The following is a 20,326-nucleotide window of genomic DNA, read 5'->3' as shown; positions in this document are numbered from 1 at the left end:
GTGCTGAGAGAGAGAATGGTAGTACACTCCTCATCTGAGGATCAGTGATACTGAACACAGGCATGAATATATTGCATGACGCTCAAGGCTGTACAGCCCTATGTCAAAGCGTCATGGTGACCACTTCATGTGGCAAGGTACCTACTGAGAATATCTATTGAAATTGTTAGTTACAATTCATGAAACCAAATCAAACAAGAAGAGATATGGTAATGTGTTCAGAGTCTAATTATAAAATCCACATGTATTCTTTAAGACAGGGATAACTGTTGACTGTTTTTTTCATCACAACACAAGAGGGAGTAGGAAATGCCAGAAGGATCTGAAACTTACCAATATGATGATAGCAAAAAAGCTTGCGAGCGGACGTCAAAGCCCGTAACTAACATGACTACACCTCTTATTCATTAAGGTGGGTTGGTCAGTTTGTGATGAAGACTGGAGAGATCATTGATGTGAGCCGAGGTCTGCGCGACATTGGGGTAATGTTAGAGGTATTGTGCAATCGGTAATCAAATCTAGAAGGTTGATTCTTCATGGCATCTTCCGAGCACTCATGGCGTTCATCTTCTCTTTCTCAAAGCCTTCATCTTCTTGTAATGCTCTTTCTTCCCACTAGCCTTCGCAGCTTGGATATCATTATACTTGTTACGGAACTTGTGGTTTGCTTTTTCGGTAGCAAGAACTTGTTCCACAAAGGTTTGTTTGCGTTCTTTGTTGGTGAGTCGGGAAGAAAAGTATTCGGTAGGACCTTCAATCACTGTACCCACTTGAGAGTACTCCGGAATTTCTGCTCTTGTTGTGTCCTTTTTGTAAAAACGCTTGGGGTCTAATACACTTCGGAGACGAAGAAGTTGAAGGTCGCGCTTGAGCTCAGGAGTGACCACAGTCTTGGGCATGTTGAACCATTTTGCTCCCGCAGTAGATTTCTTTGCCTGTTGATGATATTAGCTTTCTGTTCGATACCCAAAATTTGCAACAAAAAACTAGTATAGCGGCTTCTTCTCAGAGTAACTATGAATGTAAAATCTTCAGCTTTTACAGGGTGGCGCCCAAGACGGGGCCAGATCCTGCGTCCGTTGTATGGGTAAATTTTCCTCACAGAAGGACACAGCGCTAGATGAAGTAAAGAAATTTCTTACCTTAAGCGCCTTAGCCTTGGTCACGATAGGGTCTTCCACCGTTCGCACGCCATTGGCCAGTTTTCTATCCTTAGCAGGTACGAGCTGAGAAGAGTCAACGTGTGCACTCTGTCCTGTCGACTTGATATATGGAGCAATTGCAGATGTCGCGGATTTACCAAGGCTATAAAGATGAAGTGTTAGCCAAGCTCCAGAATTGTGACGTGGTTAAAGTCTTACTTTGGAAGAGAAAACTTGGAAGAGCTATCATCACTTATGATGACTTGCTTTGCATTTCTCATCCGCTCCTCAGCATCCCGCAACAATTGCTGAATTTGATCATCAGAAAAATCATTGTCGGCCATCTTCGATGGTGATGGTGGATTTGATTGAAATGAAGAAGAGGATTGGGAGAGTTTTAAAAAAAATAAAAATTCCAGTGGATCATAAGTCGCGTAAAAATTATTTTTCTACAAGCTAACTAATCTTAGCTTAGTTATCACGGAGATTACCAGTGAGAAATGTCCGTGCTCGTGACCTTCGGCACTGTTGCTGTACTGTCAGCTACTCGAAAATGAAAGGCCTCCCGGCACAACATTGAACTGAGGATTCTGGACCGACCTCGAACTCAAATATTTCACCGGCAAAATATGTCGAGGGTTCATGCGATAAATTGAATCCTACGTGAATGCATTTATTAGCCGTGCCATCCAACCATCATGTAGCTTTGGCCTTGTTTTGCCTCATAATTTACCTTGCATCTGATGCCTTACATGTTCGCCCTGTTCGCATGGTGAGCCAACGCACAAAGTAGACGAAAAGGGCTGCCAGGAAACCCTGCATAGATGACATATTTCTGGTACATTGTAGAAGACGACAGTATATAGGACAAAGAGCATCTGTATAATCTAATTGATCATTTTATCATTTCATTTATAAGAGTTCCATTTCAAGATATAAAATTTATTCGAGTCGAGTGAACAGTGTAAGTCAGCCAGTCCTTCGTAGATACAACCGCCAAGCTAAAAGTCATCAGCTCAATCAACCTCACCCAATACCCCCGCGCGCCGCTTAAATTATCCGTCCGTGGCCCAAACGCCCATCAATTAATTCAAAGCTCCCACAACCTTATCAACTTCCAACCAATCAAAAGCACAAATTCTATAAACAAGCTATCCATCGTCGCGGTCGTCGCGCAAACCAAAGCTCCTCAATTAAAGAGGCAGTTAATGTCTCTTTAAGTACCTGCAAATCCCGAAAGCCGGCTTGTCTGCAGCCAGCCAGCCGTCAATTCACCGTCACATATCATCCGAGGGTTTCCATCTCGTCTCCAGGATTCGAGAAATCGAGTCGACCGTACCCATAACTTTCTCCGCCTCCCCATATAGTTCGCACCAATTAATCTGGGGACTAGAAAGTAACTGGAGGAGTATTTAATAAGTTTAATCTCTCGACCCATTCGAGGTCTTTGCCCACGTACAATCTCAACACCGATCGGGAGAAGCAAGCATAAAAACAAAAATGGATCCTCCACCACCCGGCTCGTCCCATGGACAGCAGCAGCAGCCATCCGCTTCACAACAACGTCCGGCACAGCAGCCTGTTTATGATACAAGTCAAGGAGGCCATTATGGTATGTTCAAGGTTTTCACTCATGCATCTTCCTCGATACCCCGTTGTATTAAGCAAGTACTAATTCTTTTCGTGGAATAGGTGCCAGTGCTTTGGTAAGAAATACTTATATGTGCGCATCGAATTCTACTAATACTAGAGTAGCTATCTCAGCAAGGTTTCGCGCCCGTCCCAGAATTCTACACAGGAGCATGGGCAAATGTAAGATTAATTGTCTAGATACCGAAAGGATGAGAGCTAATTTGAAGGGCTAGGTCAACCCAGGGGTCTGCATGGGCAAATACAAGGACATTCTCACAACCTATTGGCAACAAATCATCAATCATCTCGAAGGCGATACTCATGATTACAAGCTTCATCAGCTTCCCCTCGCACGTATCAAGAAGGTCATGAAGGCGGATCCTGAAGTGAAGATGATTTCCGCCGAAGCCCCAATCCTATTCGCCAAGGGATGCGATATCTTCATCACGGAACTCACCATGAGAGCATGGATCCACGCCGAAGAAAACAAGCGCAGAACCTTGCAACGATCTGATATTGCTTCTGCATTGGCCAAATCGGACATGTTTGATTTCCTAATTGATATTGTTCCTCGTGAAGAAGCCGCAGCTCATGCAAAGAGACCTTCTGCCTCGGGGCAATCTGCACCACAAATTCCCGGCGCTGCTCCTGGTTCAGCACAGCTCCCCCCACAACAATCCAATATCCCTCAACAGCCTGGTCACCCCTCCCATGCACAATCTTTACCTCAAGATTATTCCCTTGGTGGCCATGGTATTGCTGCTGAACAGGATCCATACCGTCACCAACCCAACATGTATCAACCACAAGTTCCTCCCAACCAAGCAGCCCAATATGGTGCGCAACAGCCGTTGTATGGTGAGATGGGTGAGATGTACGGATATCCAACCATGCCACCACCTCAACAGGTTCGTTTCCCATCCCAAACCTAACGCAATTCGCACTTTCCTAACCATCATCTAACAAAGCCCTAGCAAATGTATCAAGTTCCGCACCAACCTCGACAAGACCCATCAGTCGGCACCGAACCTACACACCACTACGCACGCCAGGAAGGTGGTGAAGGTGATGCTGATGCCGAAGGCGAGCGCGATTACGAGGTCGGATAAGACGAGTTGTCAGGTCCATACGTTAGTCGCTGTTGATTGCCAAATGGATAGGCTCGGAGTTCGGAGAAATTATGACATCTTTTGGCTAGCTTAGCTTTGTTTTCTTTGCAGCAAGAATAGGCGCAGGAGATTTTAATGTGAACATCACATGATTTTCCCTGAAACATTCTGCGTGGTTCTAAAAGGGGTTGATGCCTTGAAAATGATTGCCAATGGATATATTAGCGACACGTACATTTGAGATCCATGAAAATATTCTTGTTCTTCCACAAGGGTAGTGGCCAAAGTGTTCAATATCTATGACTTATTTATGCCAAACCTCGAGGAGAACCCAGCAAGTCGATCCGGTTTTACTGGACTCGTAATTGTATGGGTAAGTCTTTGCAAATGCAAGTTAGCACACATTTTCCAAAACAACTCGTCTTTAACCTCATATCAATGGAAAGCGGACATACTTCTCCAATATCTTAGGCCCATTCAGAGCATCCACCCTCCCAAACTTCTTATTCCTAATACTGATATCGAAAAACTCATCTGGATTATCTGTCTGCATTAGATAGACCGTTTGTTGTAATTCATCGAGATTCTCCTTGAGGATGAGGGCGTTGTCGAGGGAGTCGACGAATTCGGAAAGGTAGGCTACGTCTTTTGCGAGGGCGGCGACACCGTGGGGATTGATCTTTTTGACTTCGGGGGAGAGGGGTATGGCCTAGCGGATGGTTAATAGTTGGTTAGCTGGGTGAAGAGTAAGCTTACGAGAATCATGTTTGCGGCGTGGGAAAGAGCATCGAAATAGATAAGTTCTTTGATTTCCCGGGGTAGGGTGAGGAGAGTGGAGCTCATGATGTTGGAAAGGTAGGTTGTTAGGGTTTGCATGTAGTTGCTTGGTTCGGATACCAAAGAAGGTGCCATCCTGGAGCGAGTTACATGTTAGTTTTTATTCAGCGGAGTAGCTCTTGAACCGAGGACCCATACCAATCATAATCTGCTGTCTCAACCAAATCGTCTATCTTGGAGTTGACGACTTCGAATATACGCTTTTCGGCGTCCTTCTTACTGCTCGAGAACTTTTCTGTAGCTGCAAGAACAATTGGCCCACCAGCTGATGTGGATGATCGTGCGGCCAAGAGAAGTTGTTCTAGTTCTCGACTTGCTGATTCGAAATACTCAAGGTTTATGAGGATTTGAACAATCTGGCCCAGGTACTGAGTACTCAGCTTTTCTACAAGCGGGTCACAAATATCCTCAGACAGAAGTTCATCTATCGACTACAAGAACGATGGATCAGCTTGAACGGGGCAGCAAAGCAGAATCGGTCATACATACCTTCTTCAGTGTTTCGTCAATAATACTTGGTTGTTGAAAATGATCGTCCATTATGAAGTAGAATCGATTCAAGAAGTTCCTAATATCAATACAGCACATGGGATACATCTGCGAGAACGGTAATACGCCAGGAAAGCTAGGAATTGTTAAAAATAACCATGACAGATGATGATTTCCTTGACTCACGTGTATTCTTCTTTTGGTTTGTCTGGCACATACCAACTAACCTGAACGATCTTGTCAAAGTCTTCTTCACTATTGACTGGCATAGGCATGTATTCATCCGTTGACACGATCTGTGAGAGTCAGTCCATACCTTCCACAGCTGTGGAACTTACTAACCTGTTGAAAGTCTGTACTAAATTTTCGTTTCAGTAGATCAGCATATCTATAGAAAAGCTTGAGCACATAAGCATCCAAAGTAGCCACTGAATAGCCCCAACCCTAGATTTAAACTTAGTACTTTCGAGGATCTACATTGTGCTTTGAAAGCTTACCTCCATTGTCTGTATGAACAACGCGATCACATTCTTAGTTTGCAAGATAACATCCGGGTCATCAAACTCATCTAAAGCTTTAGAAACAGCGTTAATCGCGGCATTACACATGGAATCCCAAAGTTCATCAACCTGTAAAGAGTTAGCTGGTTTACAACTTAGATATACAACGGGTTGCATACGTCAACTGGAGAACGCAAATTATGGACTTTTCGCATAGTAGCCTTTTCTATTATAGCGAAGCCGGCAATACCTTCCAGCAATGCACTCAAAAAGTGTTCGCTCTCTTCATCAGTCAGATTCACAGAACTTGGGAGCAACAAATCTTTCTGTTGTCTTCTTGTTGCAGCGTATTCGCTTTTGAATTTCTCAATCTGACCAAGTGCCTCGTGAATATGTAAACACTCGAATAGGGGATCAAAATCGACTTGGAGTTCCTCATTGTTCAGTACATCAAATTCCTCACTCTCATCATAGACCAACTCGATGGCCGAATTTAGCTTGAAGTTCCGAAGATATGGATTCGCCTCCATGCGCTCTTTCTGCCTGCTCCTTCGAATGTTTGTGTGGTAAAATGCCACTTCTCCTAGGAATTGGGACGTCTCACGAATGCGATAAAGCCAAGTATTCAAATCACTCATTACTGCTTCTGAAATAGCTTTCTGGGAGGAAGGGATCGACTTTTGAATTATCTCTGCGAGGGTGTGCTGAGTAGCATATTTGTTCTGAATTGTCGGAATCAAATGCTCGTTCTGTAAATCGTCCAATGCCTTAAGAGCTGCATAGTATTTCTTCTTTCGTATCAAATCATGCGCCTGATTGACGGCATGCAGTACTTTCAGAGATTCCTTCAACGCCTCAGAAGCCTCCGCAATATTCTGACGAACTGATCTCGTGTCCACCAGTGCCTCCTTTTGCGCAGCTAGCTTTTCCGTGCTCGCCTGAATAGACTGGTTGAGCTTTAGAATCTCGGATGTAAGTTGAGAGGTTCCTTCGCGGACTTGTTGTAGCTGATTGACAGATGCCAGGAATTCTTCATGTTTTGTTAAGCCAATTCGTTCAATGTCAGCCTCGCGGTCGTCCGCATATTGTGACAGGCTTCGTATGAGAGCGGGAGTTCTATTGGATAAAGTGGCATCTTTGAGGGCAGGTATGAGTTGATCTAGATAATCGGCATCAGAGGAAGATAATATGATCTGTTTGAACTTGTCAGTTACGGAAATAGAATAGGTATTGTGGAAGGGCGTACCTGTTGAACAGCTTGCCTGTAATCATGGTATTGAACAGTTTTTCGAGGTGCCATGCTGGGCAACTTAGGCTGCAAACTTTTGAGTCTAGACCATGAATGGCTCCAGTTTAGATCATCAATACCAATCGAGAACAGCTTGAAATTAAGAATCTCTCCTCCCTTTTAGTTTCAACTTGATGTTCAAGAGCCAGGCTGAGTGACGGATGCGGATTAACTCTGAAGGCCGATCGAAGCACGGGCTTACAAACTACAGTAACTCAAATTTCAGACATTAGAAAACTTCTTTGAAAGAATTCAATAGCAAACCTGCTCCTAACAAGAAACTGTCTGAGTCTTTGCGGTGGAAGGATCTCTCTTGTGTCTCTTCAATGAACCTTATAAAGTGTATGGTATGATAATTCCGAGATACTAGTATTTGAGAACACCAAAGATGCAGATACCTCAGTCACGATTTCCCAAGGGAACTCGCAGGAGTCCGAAGTCTAGGCGGCTGCGAGAGAGAAATATGGCTTACTCAAGTTGCGATGTTGCGTTGTGAGACTTACTTGGTACACAACAAGTGAACATCCGAGTCAGCCTTTCTTTGAGTCCTCATGCCCGGACCAAAGATGTGCCGGCTTCAACCATTTTCATCACATCAGAGATGCCATCTAGGATTATTCTTCTTTTCCTTCTACATGTATCCAGAATGACCAATGTCGGATCAAAGCGCCTTGAGGTTCGCTAGTGCTCAGCAACCACGGAAGTTCCTGATGAGGAAGGAATGAACGAGGTAATCTTCAAAGGACACAATCGTCGATGATTCAAGAGATCGGTACATCAAGGTACTCTTCGATTCTCCTTCTCTGGCTCCACTTGCCACATAAAATTATTCGGGTTCTACTCTGTTGGAAAGGCTCAATCTACGGTGTATGTACCAGGTAAAATAAAGCAATTACCAGCTCAATCTCAAGTCAGATGATCGGAGCCAGCCAGCTGTAGGCTATAGTAAATGACGAGAGTATAACTGAGGAAGGAATATGGAATAGTGGAATAGAAACCGACTAAGGCCTCAGATCAAGTCGCTCAACAACTTGAGTACCTAGCCAATAAATACTACTAGGTATACTCAACTCATCTTGTCAGTGGTTGAGTGATCTCGGGAAGAAACTTGGTATGGTTGTAGGATGGAATGCTTCTCATCTTATCTTTTGAATGTATTTAATTACATATAGCGTCCTTCGAAAACGACGATCTGTGTTTGATTCCTGGAATTACATATTTCAAGGTTCCAAATCTATACCTTGGACCTTTCTTCTCGTGGTGTTTCTACAGTTTGGGGTATGAGCATCGATGTTTGATAGGAGTCACAGGACACAAAGTACAAGATGATTCTACCCAGTAGTTCAGAGCCCAATTCGCATGTCTATTCCTCGTAGCATCTAAGGCGGTCTTTCGGTAACAACAATAGGTGATCACAGGATACCTACATACGAATCTCAAAAGAAGACTCTGATTTGGATCCCACAATACCTTCCAATGTATATGTCTTGGTGACATTTAGTACACTACCTGCCGGGGTTGTGACGAAATGTCTGTGACGGCATACCGATTTCAAGAAGATTCTAATTTGAAGACCGTACTTTACCATGTCACCCATGATGATAGTATCCAACTCATTGCTTCGGCCATGAGGATATCGGACACGAGATACAGGTATCCGAAGAGATTTTGAATTAGATACCTGAAATGCCTTGCCGTCTCTTGTTCATCGTGGCCCCAGCTGCCTCGGAGGAGTTACGGCCAGTCAAAGAGGGGCTAAGAGAAAGTGAGGATATTCAGCCTGATTATTTTCAGGACTCGCTTATACTCATTCCTAAGGTTAAAGACAGCGAGGTCATGATAGAAAATTGAGGCAAAAATAGACTACAAGAAGTCGATAGAGAATTAAATGAGAACCTTGAGTGCGCTCATTGGATACCTAGTGGATAGTATATACTGGAAATAAACAAATAAACAAAATCCGTTTATTCCCATCAATACTGAGATTCGGTGTTATTATCGGCTTGTTTACCGAAAACCGGGTCATGGCTCCTTCCCGTGTTGTTCATACCTTCCAAAAGTCATCTCCAAGGTGAATGTTTAAAAATTCCTTCTCACATCCACCTGTGGATAATCCACTTTTGATCGAAGTCTTCCTTCTTCTCTGGGCTCCTTTCCTATATTATCTGAACCTTGATATCATTCACTGAGATTTCTCCTGGCGTTCATCCCATTCTTCCAGCTTGGAGCTTTTATGCACCACCAGTTATTGACTTGGACTTCTTGTATCTCCAGTACATTTGTTTTTTTACACTCGTACAAACAAATCTTGGTTCTTTCGTTCATTTGTCCCTTCTACAATTCTTCAGCCCTCAAGTCTCTCAACGATTATTATCAATTGGTGATTATAGTATCATCAAGTGAGCAATAATCTTCGATCTACTGTCATTTTGAACTCATAAAATCCCTTTTCCAACATCTGCACAATTTTCACGTCCTCGAGACACTCAATTTTGACACCTTCTTTTTTGTCATTGAATCAAGAACTTTGTCTTCAAGCATGTCGTCATTCAATCGTTCTTATGGTCAATCACCACCTTCTCCAGTCTCTAATGGCGCTTTCGAGTCCATCCAGGGAACGCCTAACACTGCCATCACCGCCATCTCCCCAGAGGACGCAAGAGTTCCAAAGCCATTGGCTACAGACTCTCGTACATCTTCTGTTACTCAATTGGCTGCTAACCAACATGATCCATTCGTCACAGCGGGTACTACAAGTAGAGCTTCGGCTCAACTTTCTGCCACCGCTTCCACGTTCCAACCATTGCATCTTTATGGACCTGCTGTTGGTACGCCCGCTGCAGGAAGTCTTATCGTCAACGGCTCTGGATCTGCTACTCTTATTCCAGGTACTATTCAGTACTTAGATAACGTGGTAGCATCACAGTCACCAGTTCGTGAAACAGAAGTTACCAGCTATGGCGTAAGTTTTTATTTTCCATTATCTTCACCATGATACAGTATACTAATGGTTCATAGAAATTCAGCACAGATACTGGTGCCACCCGTTGCCTTAAAATCACCGATATCTACCAAAAGGTAGACGTCCTTAGCTGTGTCCGATTTTCTTTCGAGGTTAGTTTGGTTTGACTTTATCATTAGTTTGTTTACCATGTGCTTTCGCTAACAAATTGTCACATAGAAATTGGAAAAGGCTGGTGTCACCATCACCGGCGGAAAGAGAATTGAGACGACTAAGAATAATGTTGTCTATATTAGAATGTCCAACATATATGAAGCCGCCAAGGTGTATACCGCAATCAAGGTCGATCATGTTGATTGTGCAGTGGAATATATCAAAGCAAATGAATTTGGCGGCGTTCGTAAACCCTCCGCTCGTCATTCAAACAAGAACTAACACTTCCAAAGGCCATCAGTCCTCAATCGAGAAATGTGTACTCTGCTCATGAGGGTCAAGTTATGCTAACAGCTACCTATCCCCCAAATACCAACATTGACAAGAAGGTTTTTGAGGAAAGCCTTCGTGACTTGTTGTCCATCGAAGGCGAGCTTTACGCATGGCAAAAGTTTCTTGCGACAGAAGCAGGAACCTTTCGTCTTTGTGCGGAGTTTGTCGATTCAGCTATGGTGTCCCGTGCCATCGATCGTTGCAACAACAAGCTGATTGGCGTGCGTAACTTCTGTTTTCACGATTGAAAACTACTGACCTTTTCTCAGAACATTCTTGTCAAGTGCGAGATGCACACGCCCGACGTTAGCAAGAATCGTGGCATCATGCGTAACAATTTGGCACAGGCTGTGACTCCTACTCGTCGCTCGGCCCCTCAAACTGACATCAGTGATGTGCTTGGACACATGTCACTTCAAGCCCCTCAAACACCTGGATTCCCCAGCAATGCTGCCTTGTTTAATTCTGGTAGCCCGATTCCCCAAGCCATTCAATACATGACCACCAATCATTATGGCCTGTTACCTTCCAACACAGTTCCTTATGTTGTAAATAACTTGGGTGGTTTGTATACTAGCCAGCCTCTTGCATTCCAGGCGGGATTTCCAGGAGCTGTTACAACAAATCGACCTTCACAGGTAATGGAGCCTTATGACTCCTTCCCGGCTCAAGCATACTCACCACATACCTACACTAATCACTTTGCTCAGCAAGGTGTTCAACGATATCCAACGAGTCCACAGACCTATGGGCACAACTTTGGCTATATGAGTCCGCAGACTCCTAACTCTCGTGAAATTGCTCGCAATGGTAACCGTCGCCAGCTTCCCATTGTTAGGACACCTCAGGGACAACTACGAGGACGTGGTGCTTCTAACCCTGCCGCTAGCCACCACAATCATGTCGACATCAATAAGATCAATGCTGGCCTCGATGTTAGAACCACCGTAAGTCCATACTCATTTTGCAAGTCTTGCCATATCTGACGCTCATTCCAGGTAATGCTGAGGAATATCCCAAACAAGGTCGATCAAGCAATGTTGAAGAGCATTGTAGATGAGTCAAGTTTCGGAAGATATGATTTCATGTATCTCCGTATTGACTTTTCCAATGATTGCAATGTCGGCTACGCATTTATCAACTTTGTCGATCCGATGGACATTATCGAGTTCGTGCTTGCACGATCTAACCAGAAGTGGCATAGATTTAAGAGTGACAAAGTTGCAGAAGTTTCCTATGCTACAATCCAAGGTAGAGACTGTCTCATCCAGAAGTTCCGTAACTCGTCAGTCATGCTCGAGCCTCCTCACTACCGGCCTAAGGTAATTTCATCCATCATAGGTATTGATTTATTTAGCTAACAACTTGATGTAGCTCTTCTTAACTCATCTTGATGGAGCTAATGTTGCCGGTTTGGAGGATGAATTTCCTTCATCCGATAATGCTTCTAAGCTCAAGAGAAGCTGTGAAAATGCTGAACACGTCGGTAAGTTATAAATCAATATATATCTATGTACATGTTGTCTGACACGAAAAAGGACTTTTCGCTCCAAGTGCTGGCCAACACCTACGTGATGAACAGCGCCGCCGTCGTTCTCAGTATGACCGAGGAACCAGCCTTGCCGAGCGTGAGGAATACGGCTTTGATGAAGATGAGGAAGATCTTCATCGTAGCCCTTGTCAACAAGGTTTCTCACCACACTGTAAGATGGTATTGCTTGCTCCCTACTCAATGTGACTAACAAATCCATAGATTGAGCAGCTGGAGCTTGACCATCTTCAAAAGTCATCCATACAATCTGAAGTCAATTTCGTGCTGCCCACTTTGGCCTGCCGGCTAGCTATAGTCTTGTCAGATACCATACTTCTGGTCTGTGATTTGAACAGATTTTAACCTTGGGAATGTTTGGGTGAACTTCACGACAAGCCTCATATGGTTTAATTTTTGAAGCAGTTTGGTCGATCTAGTTGACTGTTTCTATCTTTCCTTTTCGAACAAAAAAGTTTATCATATTGCTTCATATGAAACTGTTTCTTGCGACACCAGACTTCTTTGCTTAATTTACTTGGCGGTTGAATTTGTGGTGGCTTCATGGCCCCGGTTTTGATCCTAGGTACAACTAGCTTTTGACAATAAAATAAAAGACAATTTTGCTATCTATTCATCAGTTTCCTCTCTTGTGAACCTTGAAGGTGATGTCTTACGATTTGTATGGAATGGCTAATGATTGTGTATTGGATTGATTCTATTCGTAAAGATATGACTTAATATCAGGGTATCTAGTAGCTCAGATTGACACACCAGATGCGATGCTTAATATTTTAAGGTTAATTTGTTGCCTGGATTAATTCATTGCTGTATATAGACTCAATCTTTAATATTATTTCGACCTTCGAATCCTTTACAGTCTTTACACGGAATTCAGAAATCTAAACTTCTCATTGTTGGAATGCACTATAAACTGATTACTGGATACCATGCTTGATATAGCTATGATTACCCGTATACCTTGATCCGAAGAATTTCTCCATATAATCAGCTACTTTTCTTACTACATACACCGGAGATGTTTTAGGGGTAGAGTTTTTGGTGTTAAGGTGTATGTAAGATCTTGTGAAAGACTTTTTGTGAGATGTCGGAATGGGATGGGATGGGATGGGGAAAATTGGATATACCTATATGCGGAAGGTATATTGTAATATTTTATGGGATGTGGAATTCTTAGAATAGCTTTTCTTTTTCTGTAAAAGGGAAAGGGGGTTGAAGTTGAGTGTTTGTGTGATGAGTAGGTCTAGCTAAGTAGATCGATGTGAGGAATCGAGGATTGAATGTGAGGAAATTTGAGGAAGGATGTTGATGGTGATTTGGATCGAAGAGCTGGTTTTATGGTTGTGTTATTTTAGGGTTAGGGTTGAAGCTCAGTGGGTGAGTGGTCTTACTGTTTCTTTGATTTCCCTTGATTTGAATTTAGATTCTGGAATCGAAACTCGGCTATCCAAATACATCACAGACATCACAGACAATTCGGACGCAGTATTACATCATAATATATTTCAACTTTCTTCCGCCTGTTTTGTATCATGGAATTGGGTGGGATTCTCAGAGAGGCTTGTTTGAAGGTCTGAAGAGGAAATTAACTGAATTTTCTCTGGCAACACAATGGTGGAAATACACGCTGACCCTGATTCCTACTAAACTTAGAGTATCCGGGCATCTAGCAAACAAGCTAAACACGAACGGGAAAATCCTCGTGCACATATATCTTCCAAGAAGCTCGATAATGCACCAGGCCCCAACTAGAACCGGGAGATGATCCGGAAGGATACGAAAGCTATTATGCAGTATACCAAGCCCGCTTTTGATGCCTAAAGATGGTGTCGTAGGCCATGGAACGGAGCTTATCACCCACCCCTGGTTTGCGGCGAATATATGCTTTGCCCATGTCGAGAGCATGTATGCGTGCTGCAGTGCGGGAAGTTTTACTCCTTGGATCCGGACAAATAGAGCTTTTCCATGATTCTAGATCTTCAAGTTGGGGGAAATTTCAAAAGTCTGAACTGATAATAGAGAGAAGCAAAGGTTGTTGTTAGGAGTAGAAGGATATCTAGTCAGTGCTAGGGATTGTTACATCATGGCCGTGAAGGTGGCCTCTTTAGCGTCATACATATTATAAATATATTGAATGTGGTCAATTGATGTGTATGTGGATTGAAATGAGTTGATTGGATGATAGGTGAAGTGCCATGCCGGCCGCATTCGCCGCACATGACCCCGCATGCTTTCTAACCTGGAAGTTTTGAAGATCAGGTTTCTTCAGCTACCTACACCACGATATTTACATTCAAGTCAACACATTTTTATAAATGACTATTAAATTCCCTCCGCCCAGACCCGGAGCTATTAGAAGTGTCTGAGCACAGCAACTGTTCTAGGTGATTGAATTTTAGGTCTTCATTCCCATTGATATCGTTGATGACATCATGAGAAAATGCCTCCTCCGCGTTCCTTAATGTGAGAAGAACTACTTCTTCAAGTATTCAAATATGCAGCAACTGCTCCCCTCCAGTACAGATTTCTAAAGCGACGAAAGGTAAAGATGATGTATATGAGAAAACAGGAAGCGAACGCACTAGGGCTCAAAAATCCAATCTGGAGCGGAGCCATGGTACGAGATACTTTTTCTTTTCAATTATATCTTTGAGAAAATCACTAACCACGAGGCGTCAATGAGAAGGATCTTTCTCATCCTTAAAACAGGGTGTGCCAGTATTTTGCAGATTTTATAGAGACAATGATGCACGTAAGAACCGGGATATCTATTCATTCACGAAAGAAAGACTTCTTCACGAATAGCTGCTAATCTTTCGTTAATCACTTTGCATTTCTTCAGCATTGAATTTCTAGTGCTGACCGTTGAGCTCATGTTTGATCGTCTTAAAGCTCTATGTTTCTGCGAGCAACCAGAGTCGCCATTGGCGCCGTGAATATCACACCTCGTTTTCCCTTCTCCAAGATCTTCTTCCGCAATTCATACGCTGCCATCTTTGCCTCCCCCTCGTTAAATCCATTCCTGGATGACAGCATTTCTATGATTAGTGGCTTGGCACGCGATTGCCACTCTACCACCACATCATTGATCTCCGGCCTTCGAAAACATGCATCGGTGTGGTCAGTGACGTGCACGTCTTCCACAGGCAAACCTTGAAGGGCTTTCTCTACATCTCCAGTTGTATCTAGAGAAAATCCTTCGTCGCCCCAGTACTTGAACATCATGTCTACTTGCGATCTCCATGAGGGGTCATCATCATCATCCGGATATATTATCTTTCGTCCATTTCTGTATGAATTGTCGGTCCATTGAAGATATCCACCGGGCTCTGTTCTAGTTATTAGCTACTCTTCTAAGGCGAGTCTGGAGACAGGAGAATTTCAATTCTTACTGAGCAACTCCACAAGATTTTGCACAACTCCTTTGATCTGTTCGATTTTTATTGCGAGGACAACGAGTCGTACATGCACGACGTCAAACCTACAGTGGTATTCTTTGGGAAAGCTAGTGGTCATATCCCATAGGACAAATTTGTTTCCTGGAGCAGGACTCTTGGGAAATTGTGCCGCACTTATGTCAAGCCCTACCATCTCCAGAGGAGAGTTGTACCCCGCGTCTGCAAGCTCAGCTGCCACTTCTCTCAACCAAATGCTGAATTGGAATCAACGTTGTATTATAACATGTTAAAAAGTTGGGGAAAACGTACCCGGTACCCGTGGCAATATCCGCTATCCTGGAAATATTTTGCTTTGGGATTCTTGGGTCCAAGGTATGTCCCTCCCTGATAACTTTGATGCTATTGCTCTGTCGTTCCAGCCTACCAAAAATCAGTATACAAAGCATGCGCCGATATACCTCGAGGTCTAACCTGTCCTTCTCTTCCTCGTCTCTCCTACTAAACAGGTAGAGTTCCTGCTTTGATGTTCCTGTCTCAACTATGGTAGTTGCCATTTTCAACGTAGGAAGCAAAAATAAGTGCAATATGTTTATTGTTCGGGCTTTGGTTTCCCTGACGAATGCTTGGCGACCTTTGATACGAGAACTCAAAGGAACGTTTAAGTTCAAATTGGCTCTAGGCAGTACCGAAAGTCAAAGATCCGAGCCTACATATAGTAGCTACTATATACTATGGTCCTTGGCTCCTGCCTCTGTCACATGAGTAGCGAGGCCAAAACAAGTAACAAGTGCTGATTGTAAAATCGCCGAATTTCACTGCAGTAGCGGTGGCGTATACATTTTCAGCTGAGCACAAGTCAATTACAAAGGTTAGGTTGGCAAAAAGTGGCTTGGAGTTGATGATACCCACATTAGGCCTCGACTTTGGAGTGCCTTAAAACTGTGATGGCACTTTGAAAATATCTCCCTCTCCGCTTTCAAACCTAGTACCTTTTTTTGTCACATTCAAGAATTTTGCACAATCAACTGGACACTATCCAGATCTTCTTAAACTTCGGTAATGCGGGAGTCCGTGCACCCACTACTTCGTCCCCCCTAAATTAGGCGGTGCAACCTCTTCATCATATTCTCGGGCGGTTAATTAGGAAACGCCCATATCAGCATTATCATTCTCGGTATTACACTAGCCAAGCCAACCAATCTATCGTAGGCCACCAAGAAATCGATGGTATAATAAGCCTCCACGTCACTATGTCATTCCGAATTCCCGAACCATCTATCTGCATTCTTGTCATAGGCTTGGCTATTTGCAATTTCTCATATGCTATTTGTTCTGGTCTAGCTGGAGCTGCGTGAGTCCTTCGGGAACTGACCCGTCCATAAAGCAATCCAATGGCACGCCATAGATGCCTTGAAATGTCGGGTTCTAATAGCATGAGCATGTGCACAGACATATACACGTTGAGCTATTTCCAGCACGAACTCATTCCAAAATTCAACCCTGAATCTATAGCTTGATATCTAGCAGGGGTTATAAAAGCATATGAGCAAGATTCTTTTCAGGACTAGTATTCAATGGGCCAATAAGCGCGTCATGACATAAGTACAAAAATGGTAGCAGTGCATATTGAACAAGATTTAAAGCAGTAATACGACAAGATTAATAACTCCCCCAACTTTCCGGATGAATAGTTGTGAAATCTCGAGCTCCGGAAAAATGAATCTATTTCCAAGGAAACTAAGCTTTCAAAGCACACATCTCGGTACGACGGTGGCAGTAGGCTACTCCGACAGGTCGCATGATACGGCGTCTTTGATAATAAGAGAATGTTCTTATAAGTTGCAAGAGGAAGTGGTTATAAGAAAAAGAAACAAAGGTTACATGTTGGTACCGCGTGTCTCGGAGTATTCAGCCTCAGCCGCATTTGGACTTTCCAAAGCGCGGCATTAGAACTTCTCAACCTCCAAATATTCAAGCGAGATCTTAAGTACAGACATCCCAAAAATAATGAGGTTTATGTGAAATACCTACACCCGGAATTGGCATCCGAAGTCGGAATCGGAAAAGTCAAATCACCCACTCGTTTCTAGGTAAGATTAGCACTAGAATCAGCAAATGCACTCCAATGACTGATCCCCAAATCGTTGCTACTTCCAGGATTAGACGACCTCAATGCCGCAAATATACGCTGCTTTCTCTCGCTCTAAGATGTCCATGGCGATGATACTCAAAGTTTCAAGATATAATCCTGCTCTATCAGTGCTAGCAATCACTTGATCTATGATAAGAGAATTCATAGTAGCCGCTAATAGTACTTCCGATAGAGAAGACTGTAATACCTGCGAGATGCAGCTACTTAATATTGAACATTCGTATGGGTTTTCCACTAGAGGGAGCAGTTAGAAAGTATTTTTGTTTTTTTACGACTAGCTGTGATCAATTTATATTTTCTGACTTACAAGTTCAAGATATATAGTCGCAACGCTAGCTTCCAAATGGAAAGCCTAAGCGCATCGAAGCCATGGCTAGCTGTGAGATATCGCCATAAATCTCCGCGGAATTTTGAATATCGGCAGGCATTGTGTTGTCTAAACCGTTTAGCAAAATATTAATTGCGCAGTGGAGTCCCATACAGATGGAGACTCATTTCTATGCGCTTGTGGTTCTGTGCTCTCTGCTCTGGCTGGAAATTAGCGAGTTCGGGAGTGATTTCGCCCGAGCTCAAGTTAGAAGATCTGCCTGCGGTCAAGTTTACGATCATATTGTTGCTAAATGACTGCTCTGAGAGGAGATTTGATGAGAATTGGCATATATTTATGTATTTATCTATTTATTTGGTTGATGAGTTGTTGATCGAAGAATAAGAAAATACAGACGCGGCAAAGAGTTCAACCGCGAACATATTTAAGAGAATGGATGAGTTTAGCAGCTATGGTAGGCCATATATAGTAGAATATATCTCGATGTGAAGAAATATATAGATCAGAAGGGATTGGAAAGGCATAGATTGCGGTTGATTAGCTGTGATTAACTGGGTACGACAAGTTCTACTTAGATCTTAAATCAAGGAGAGAGATACTTGGCACGTGTCAAATCAATCTAAACAAGAGCCCTCAAGCAACCGAAAGTGCTCTCCAACTTGCTTTAGAACTCAAAATTGATCTCATAGTCATTCAAGAACCCTGGATCCTCACGAATCCTGAGAAAGACTTCTCCTCAACCAGATCTATTGCTCACTCCAGCTTCTCTCAACTCCTCCCAAATAATCCTTCGAATATACTCAAATAATCAAGCAGGATTATTCCGATTGAAAACCCCCTCCGATTTACCTAATCAACCATACCAAATCAAAGCTATAAAAGCTGCAGAAGCTATTCAAAATAAAGAAGCCGAAATCTCTTTCAATTGGGTCTCCAGATATATATCTGTACAAGGAAATGAGCTAGCTGATTCTCTTGCAAAAGAGGCGATCAAAATACTATCTTCATCTTACGAAACCAGTTATATCTTTATTGAAATAAATATAAAAAGAATAAAATCAGAGAACTAGATAACTATCCTTAACACTAATAATTTTCATTAATCATCGTCAACATATTCAAGAAACTACCTCTAGAAGATCAGCTCAAAAATCAAAATTCCAGGAAACATCAAAAGAAGCACAATCTGTACTTTGTTCCAATTCAAAATTGGATACAGATACTTCAAATCTTATTTGAAACGATTCGGAATCTTCTCTAATGAAAATTGTAGATATAGAGGAAAGGAATCTCCTGATCATCTTCTACTCAATTGTCCTATATACAAAACAATAAAAAAAACCCTCAATAAAAATAACCCTATAGTCCGATCTATCATGAAATATCTGCTTCATACTAAAGCAGAAATCATCAAGACCCTCGAATTTATCGAGGCGACGAGAATAGCCATCAGATCATAGCATCTCAATAGAAAGCATGAAGAAGAAAAGGGAGAAAGCGGAGAAGAAGGGGGTGGACCGGAAGTTTGTGATTGAATTGATCAATTCTGGTCAATTTGGTCAATTTGGGCAATCACCCCAATGTCAAATCTCATTACATTTCATTTGTTATTCCTCTTATTTGAATACGAGAGTATCTGCAAGGCAGGCTTGGTTCCCTAGTATTAGTTTTCACTTCCCCTATTCAAACATTAGAAGATTGAGGCTTTCAATCTCCCCAACCTGTATTAGCTACGGTCGAATAAGGCCAGTCACCCTCCATTTATTATTGTTAGAAGCCTACAAAGCTCCTAGCCGTCTTAGATAGTCATAGACTCAGTGTAGACGTTAATTTAATCAATCAATCAATCAATACTTGGCACGTGATCGGGTATCTCTCTAGCTAGCTTGGCAGGTAGGCGTATCGAAATATCAGCTGTTTTATTAATTAATTAGTAGTGAGTGATAGAATTCGTGATGATTGATAATATATGACTGACTGGATTTGTATTGGATGGTGGTATAAGAGAAGATATAAATCAAGAAGTATATGTCACGAATCACGATTATTATAACACAATAAAAGCAAGTACGGCGGTTTGGGCCGCTGTTGCCGAGGGGGTCCTTATCGATAAGGAATCCTAGGACAAGTGTCCTAGGATAAAATGTGTCCCAGGATAATAATCATCCTAGGACAAACCATTTAGGCAACCGTGATGGCTTAGGACAAGTGTCCTAGGACATTATTCGTTCTAGGATAAACGTCCTAGGATAATATTTGTCCCAGGACAATTATCCTAGGAGTTATATTGTCCCAGGAGACGAATTGTCCCAGGATTAGTGTCCTGAGGCCAATAGGAGATCACGTGATATGCTAGCTATGCTAGCACTTAAGGAAATGATGAGTATATAGTTAGAATAGTTTCTTAGTATAGGAGCTTCGTGCTCAACTTAGTTATCAATTAGTTTACCTACA

At 42.7% G+C, this 20,326-nt stretch overlaps 9 protein-coding genes across 9 annotated transcripts; 3 read left to right on the top strand and 6 right to left on the bottom strand.

The window, feature by feature from the left end:
- Window positions 1-563: 563 nt before the first annotated feature.
- On the bottom strand, window positions 564-1,486 carry SS1G_00185 (hypothetical protein; the record flags this gene model as incomplete). The annotated part of the gene is made up of 3 exons (XM_001598049.1): window positions 564-935; window positions 1,143-1,305; window positions 1,362-1,486. 3 exons carry the CDS (start codon window positions 1,484-1,486, stop codon window positions 564-566), a joined length of 660 nt encoding a protein of 219 aa, XP_001598099.1.
- Window positions 1,487-1,782: 296 nt separating this feature from the next.
- Window positions 1,783-1,973, bottom strand: SS1G_00184 (predicted protein; the record flags this gene model as incomplete). Its single annotated transcript, XM_001598048.1, has 2 exons — window positions 1,783-1,801; window positions 1,876-1,973. The coding sequence occupies 2 exons, from the start codon at window positions 1,971-1,973 to the stop codon at window positions 1,783-1,785; spliced, it is 117 nt and encodes a 38-aa protein (XP_001598098.1).
- Window positions 1,974-2,642: 669 nt separating this feature from the next.
- Window positions 2,643-3,883, top strand: SS1G_00183 (hypothetical protein; the record flags this gene model as incomplete). The annotated part of the gene is made up of 4 exons (XM_001598047.1): window positions 2,643-2,754; window positions 2,911-2,954; window positions 3,008-3,682; window positions 3,749-3,883. The coding sequence occupies 4 exons, from the start codon at window positions 2,643-2,645 to the stop codon at window positions 3,881-3,883; spliced, it is 966 nt and encodes a 321-aa protein (XP_001598097.1).
- A 430-nt stretch (window positions 3,884-4,313) lies between these two features.
- SS1G_00182 (hypothetical protein) lies at window positions 4,314-7,009 on the bottom strand (the record flags this gene model as incomplete). The annotated part of the gene is made up of 9 exons (XM_001598046.1): window positions 4,314-4,592; window positions 4,640-4,796; window positions 4,859-5,076; window positions 5,210-5,288; window positions 5,429-5,505; window positions 5,552-5,653; window positions 5,707-5,838; window positions 5,889-6,902; window positions 6,956-7,009. The coding sequence occupies 9 exons, from the start codon at window positions 7,007-7,009 to the stop codon at window positions 4,314-4,316; spliced, it is 2,112 nt and encodes a 703-aa protein (XP_001598096.1).
- A 1,208-nt stretch (window positions 7,010-8,217) lies between these two features.
- On the bottom strand, window positions 8,218-8,594 carry SS1G_00181 (predicted protein; the record flags this gene model as incomplete). Its single annotated transcript, XM_001598045.1, has 2 exons — window positions 8,218-8,263; window positions 8,425-8,594. 2 exons carry the CDS (start codon window positions 8,592-8,594, stop codon window positions 8,218-8,220), a joined length of 216 nt encoding a protein of 71 aa, XP_001598095.1.
- Window positions 8,595-9,536: 942 nt separating this feature from the next.
- SS1G_00180 (hypothetical protein) lies at window positions 9,537-12,203 on the top strand (the record flags this gene model as incomplete). Its single annotated transcript, XM_001598044.1, has 9 exons — window positions 9,537-9,959; window positions 10,016-10,111; window positions 10,179-10,355; window positions 10,406-10,666; window positions 10,715-11,392; window positions 11,444-11,767; window positions 11,820-11,931; window positions 11,984-12,148; window positions 12,199-12,203. The coding sequence occupies 9 exons, from the start codon at window positions 9,537-9,539 to the stop codon at window positions 12,201-12,203; spliced, it is 2,241 nt and encodes a 746-aa protein (XP_001598094.1).
- A 2,567-nt stretch (window positions 12,204-14,770) lies between these two features.
- On the bottom strand, window positions 14,771-15,946 carry SS1G_00179 (hypothetical protein; the record flags this gene model as incomplete). Its single annotated transcript, XM_001598043.1, has 4 exons — window positions 14,771-14,802; window positions 14,940-15,328; window positions 15,702-15,799; window positions 15,851-15,946. The coding sequence occupies 4 exons, from the start codon at window positions 15,944-15,946 to the stop codon at window positions 14,771-14,773; spliced, it is 615 nt and encodes a 204-aa protein (XP_001598093.1).
- A 696-nt stretch (window positions 15,947-16,642) lies between these two features.
- Window positions 16,643-17,482, top strand: SS1G_00178 (predicted protein; the record flags this gene model as incomplete). Its single annotated transcript, XM_001598042.1, has 3 exons — window positions 16,643-16,743; window positions 17,084-17,154; window positions 17,232-17,482. 3 exons carry the CDS (start codon window positions 16,643-16,645, stop codon window positions 17,480-17,482), a joined length of 423 nt encoding a protein of 140 aa, XP_001598092.1.
- A 394-nt stretch (window positions 17,483-17,876) lies between these two features.
- On the bottom strand, window positions 17,877-17,972 carry SS1G_00177 (predicted protein; the record flags this gene model as incomplete). Its single annotated transcript, XM_001598041.1, has 1 exon — window positions 17,877-17,972. One exon carries the CDS (start codon window positions 17,970-17,972, stop codon window positions 17,877-17,879), a length of 96 nt encoding a protein of 31 aa, XP_001598091.1.
- Between the last annotated feature and the right edge of the window lie 2,354 nt (window positions 17,973-20,326).

Source organism: Sclerotinia sclerotiorum, genomic scaffold (assembly GCF_000146945.2).
Source record: "Sclerotinia sclerotiorum 1980 UF-70 scaffold_1 genomic scaffold, whole genome shotgun sequence".
Taxonomy (NCBI): Eukaryota; Fungi; Ascomycota; class Leotiomycetes; order Helotiales; family Sclerotiniaceae; genus Sclerotinia; species Sclerotinia sclerotiorum.
Note: the sequence above shows the minus strand (reverse complement) of the source record. Positions and strands in the feature narration are given on the sequence as shown.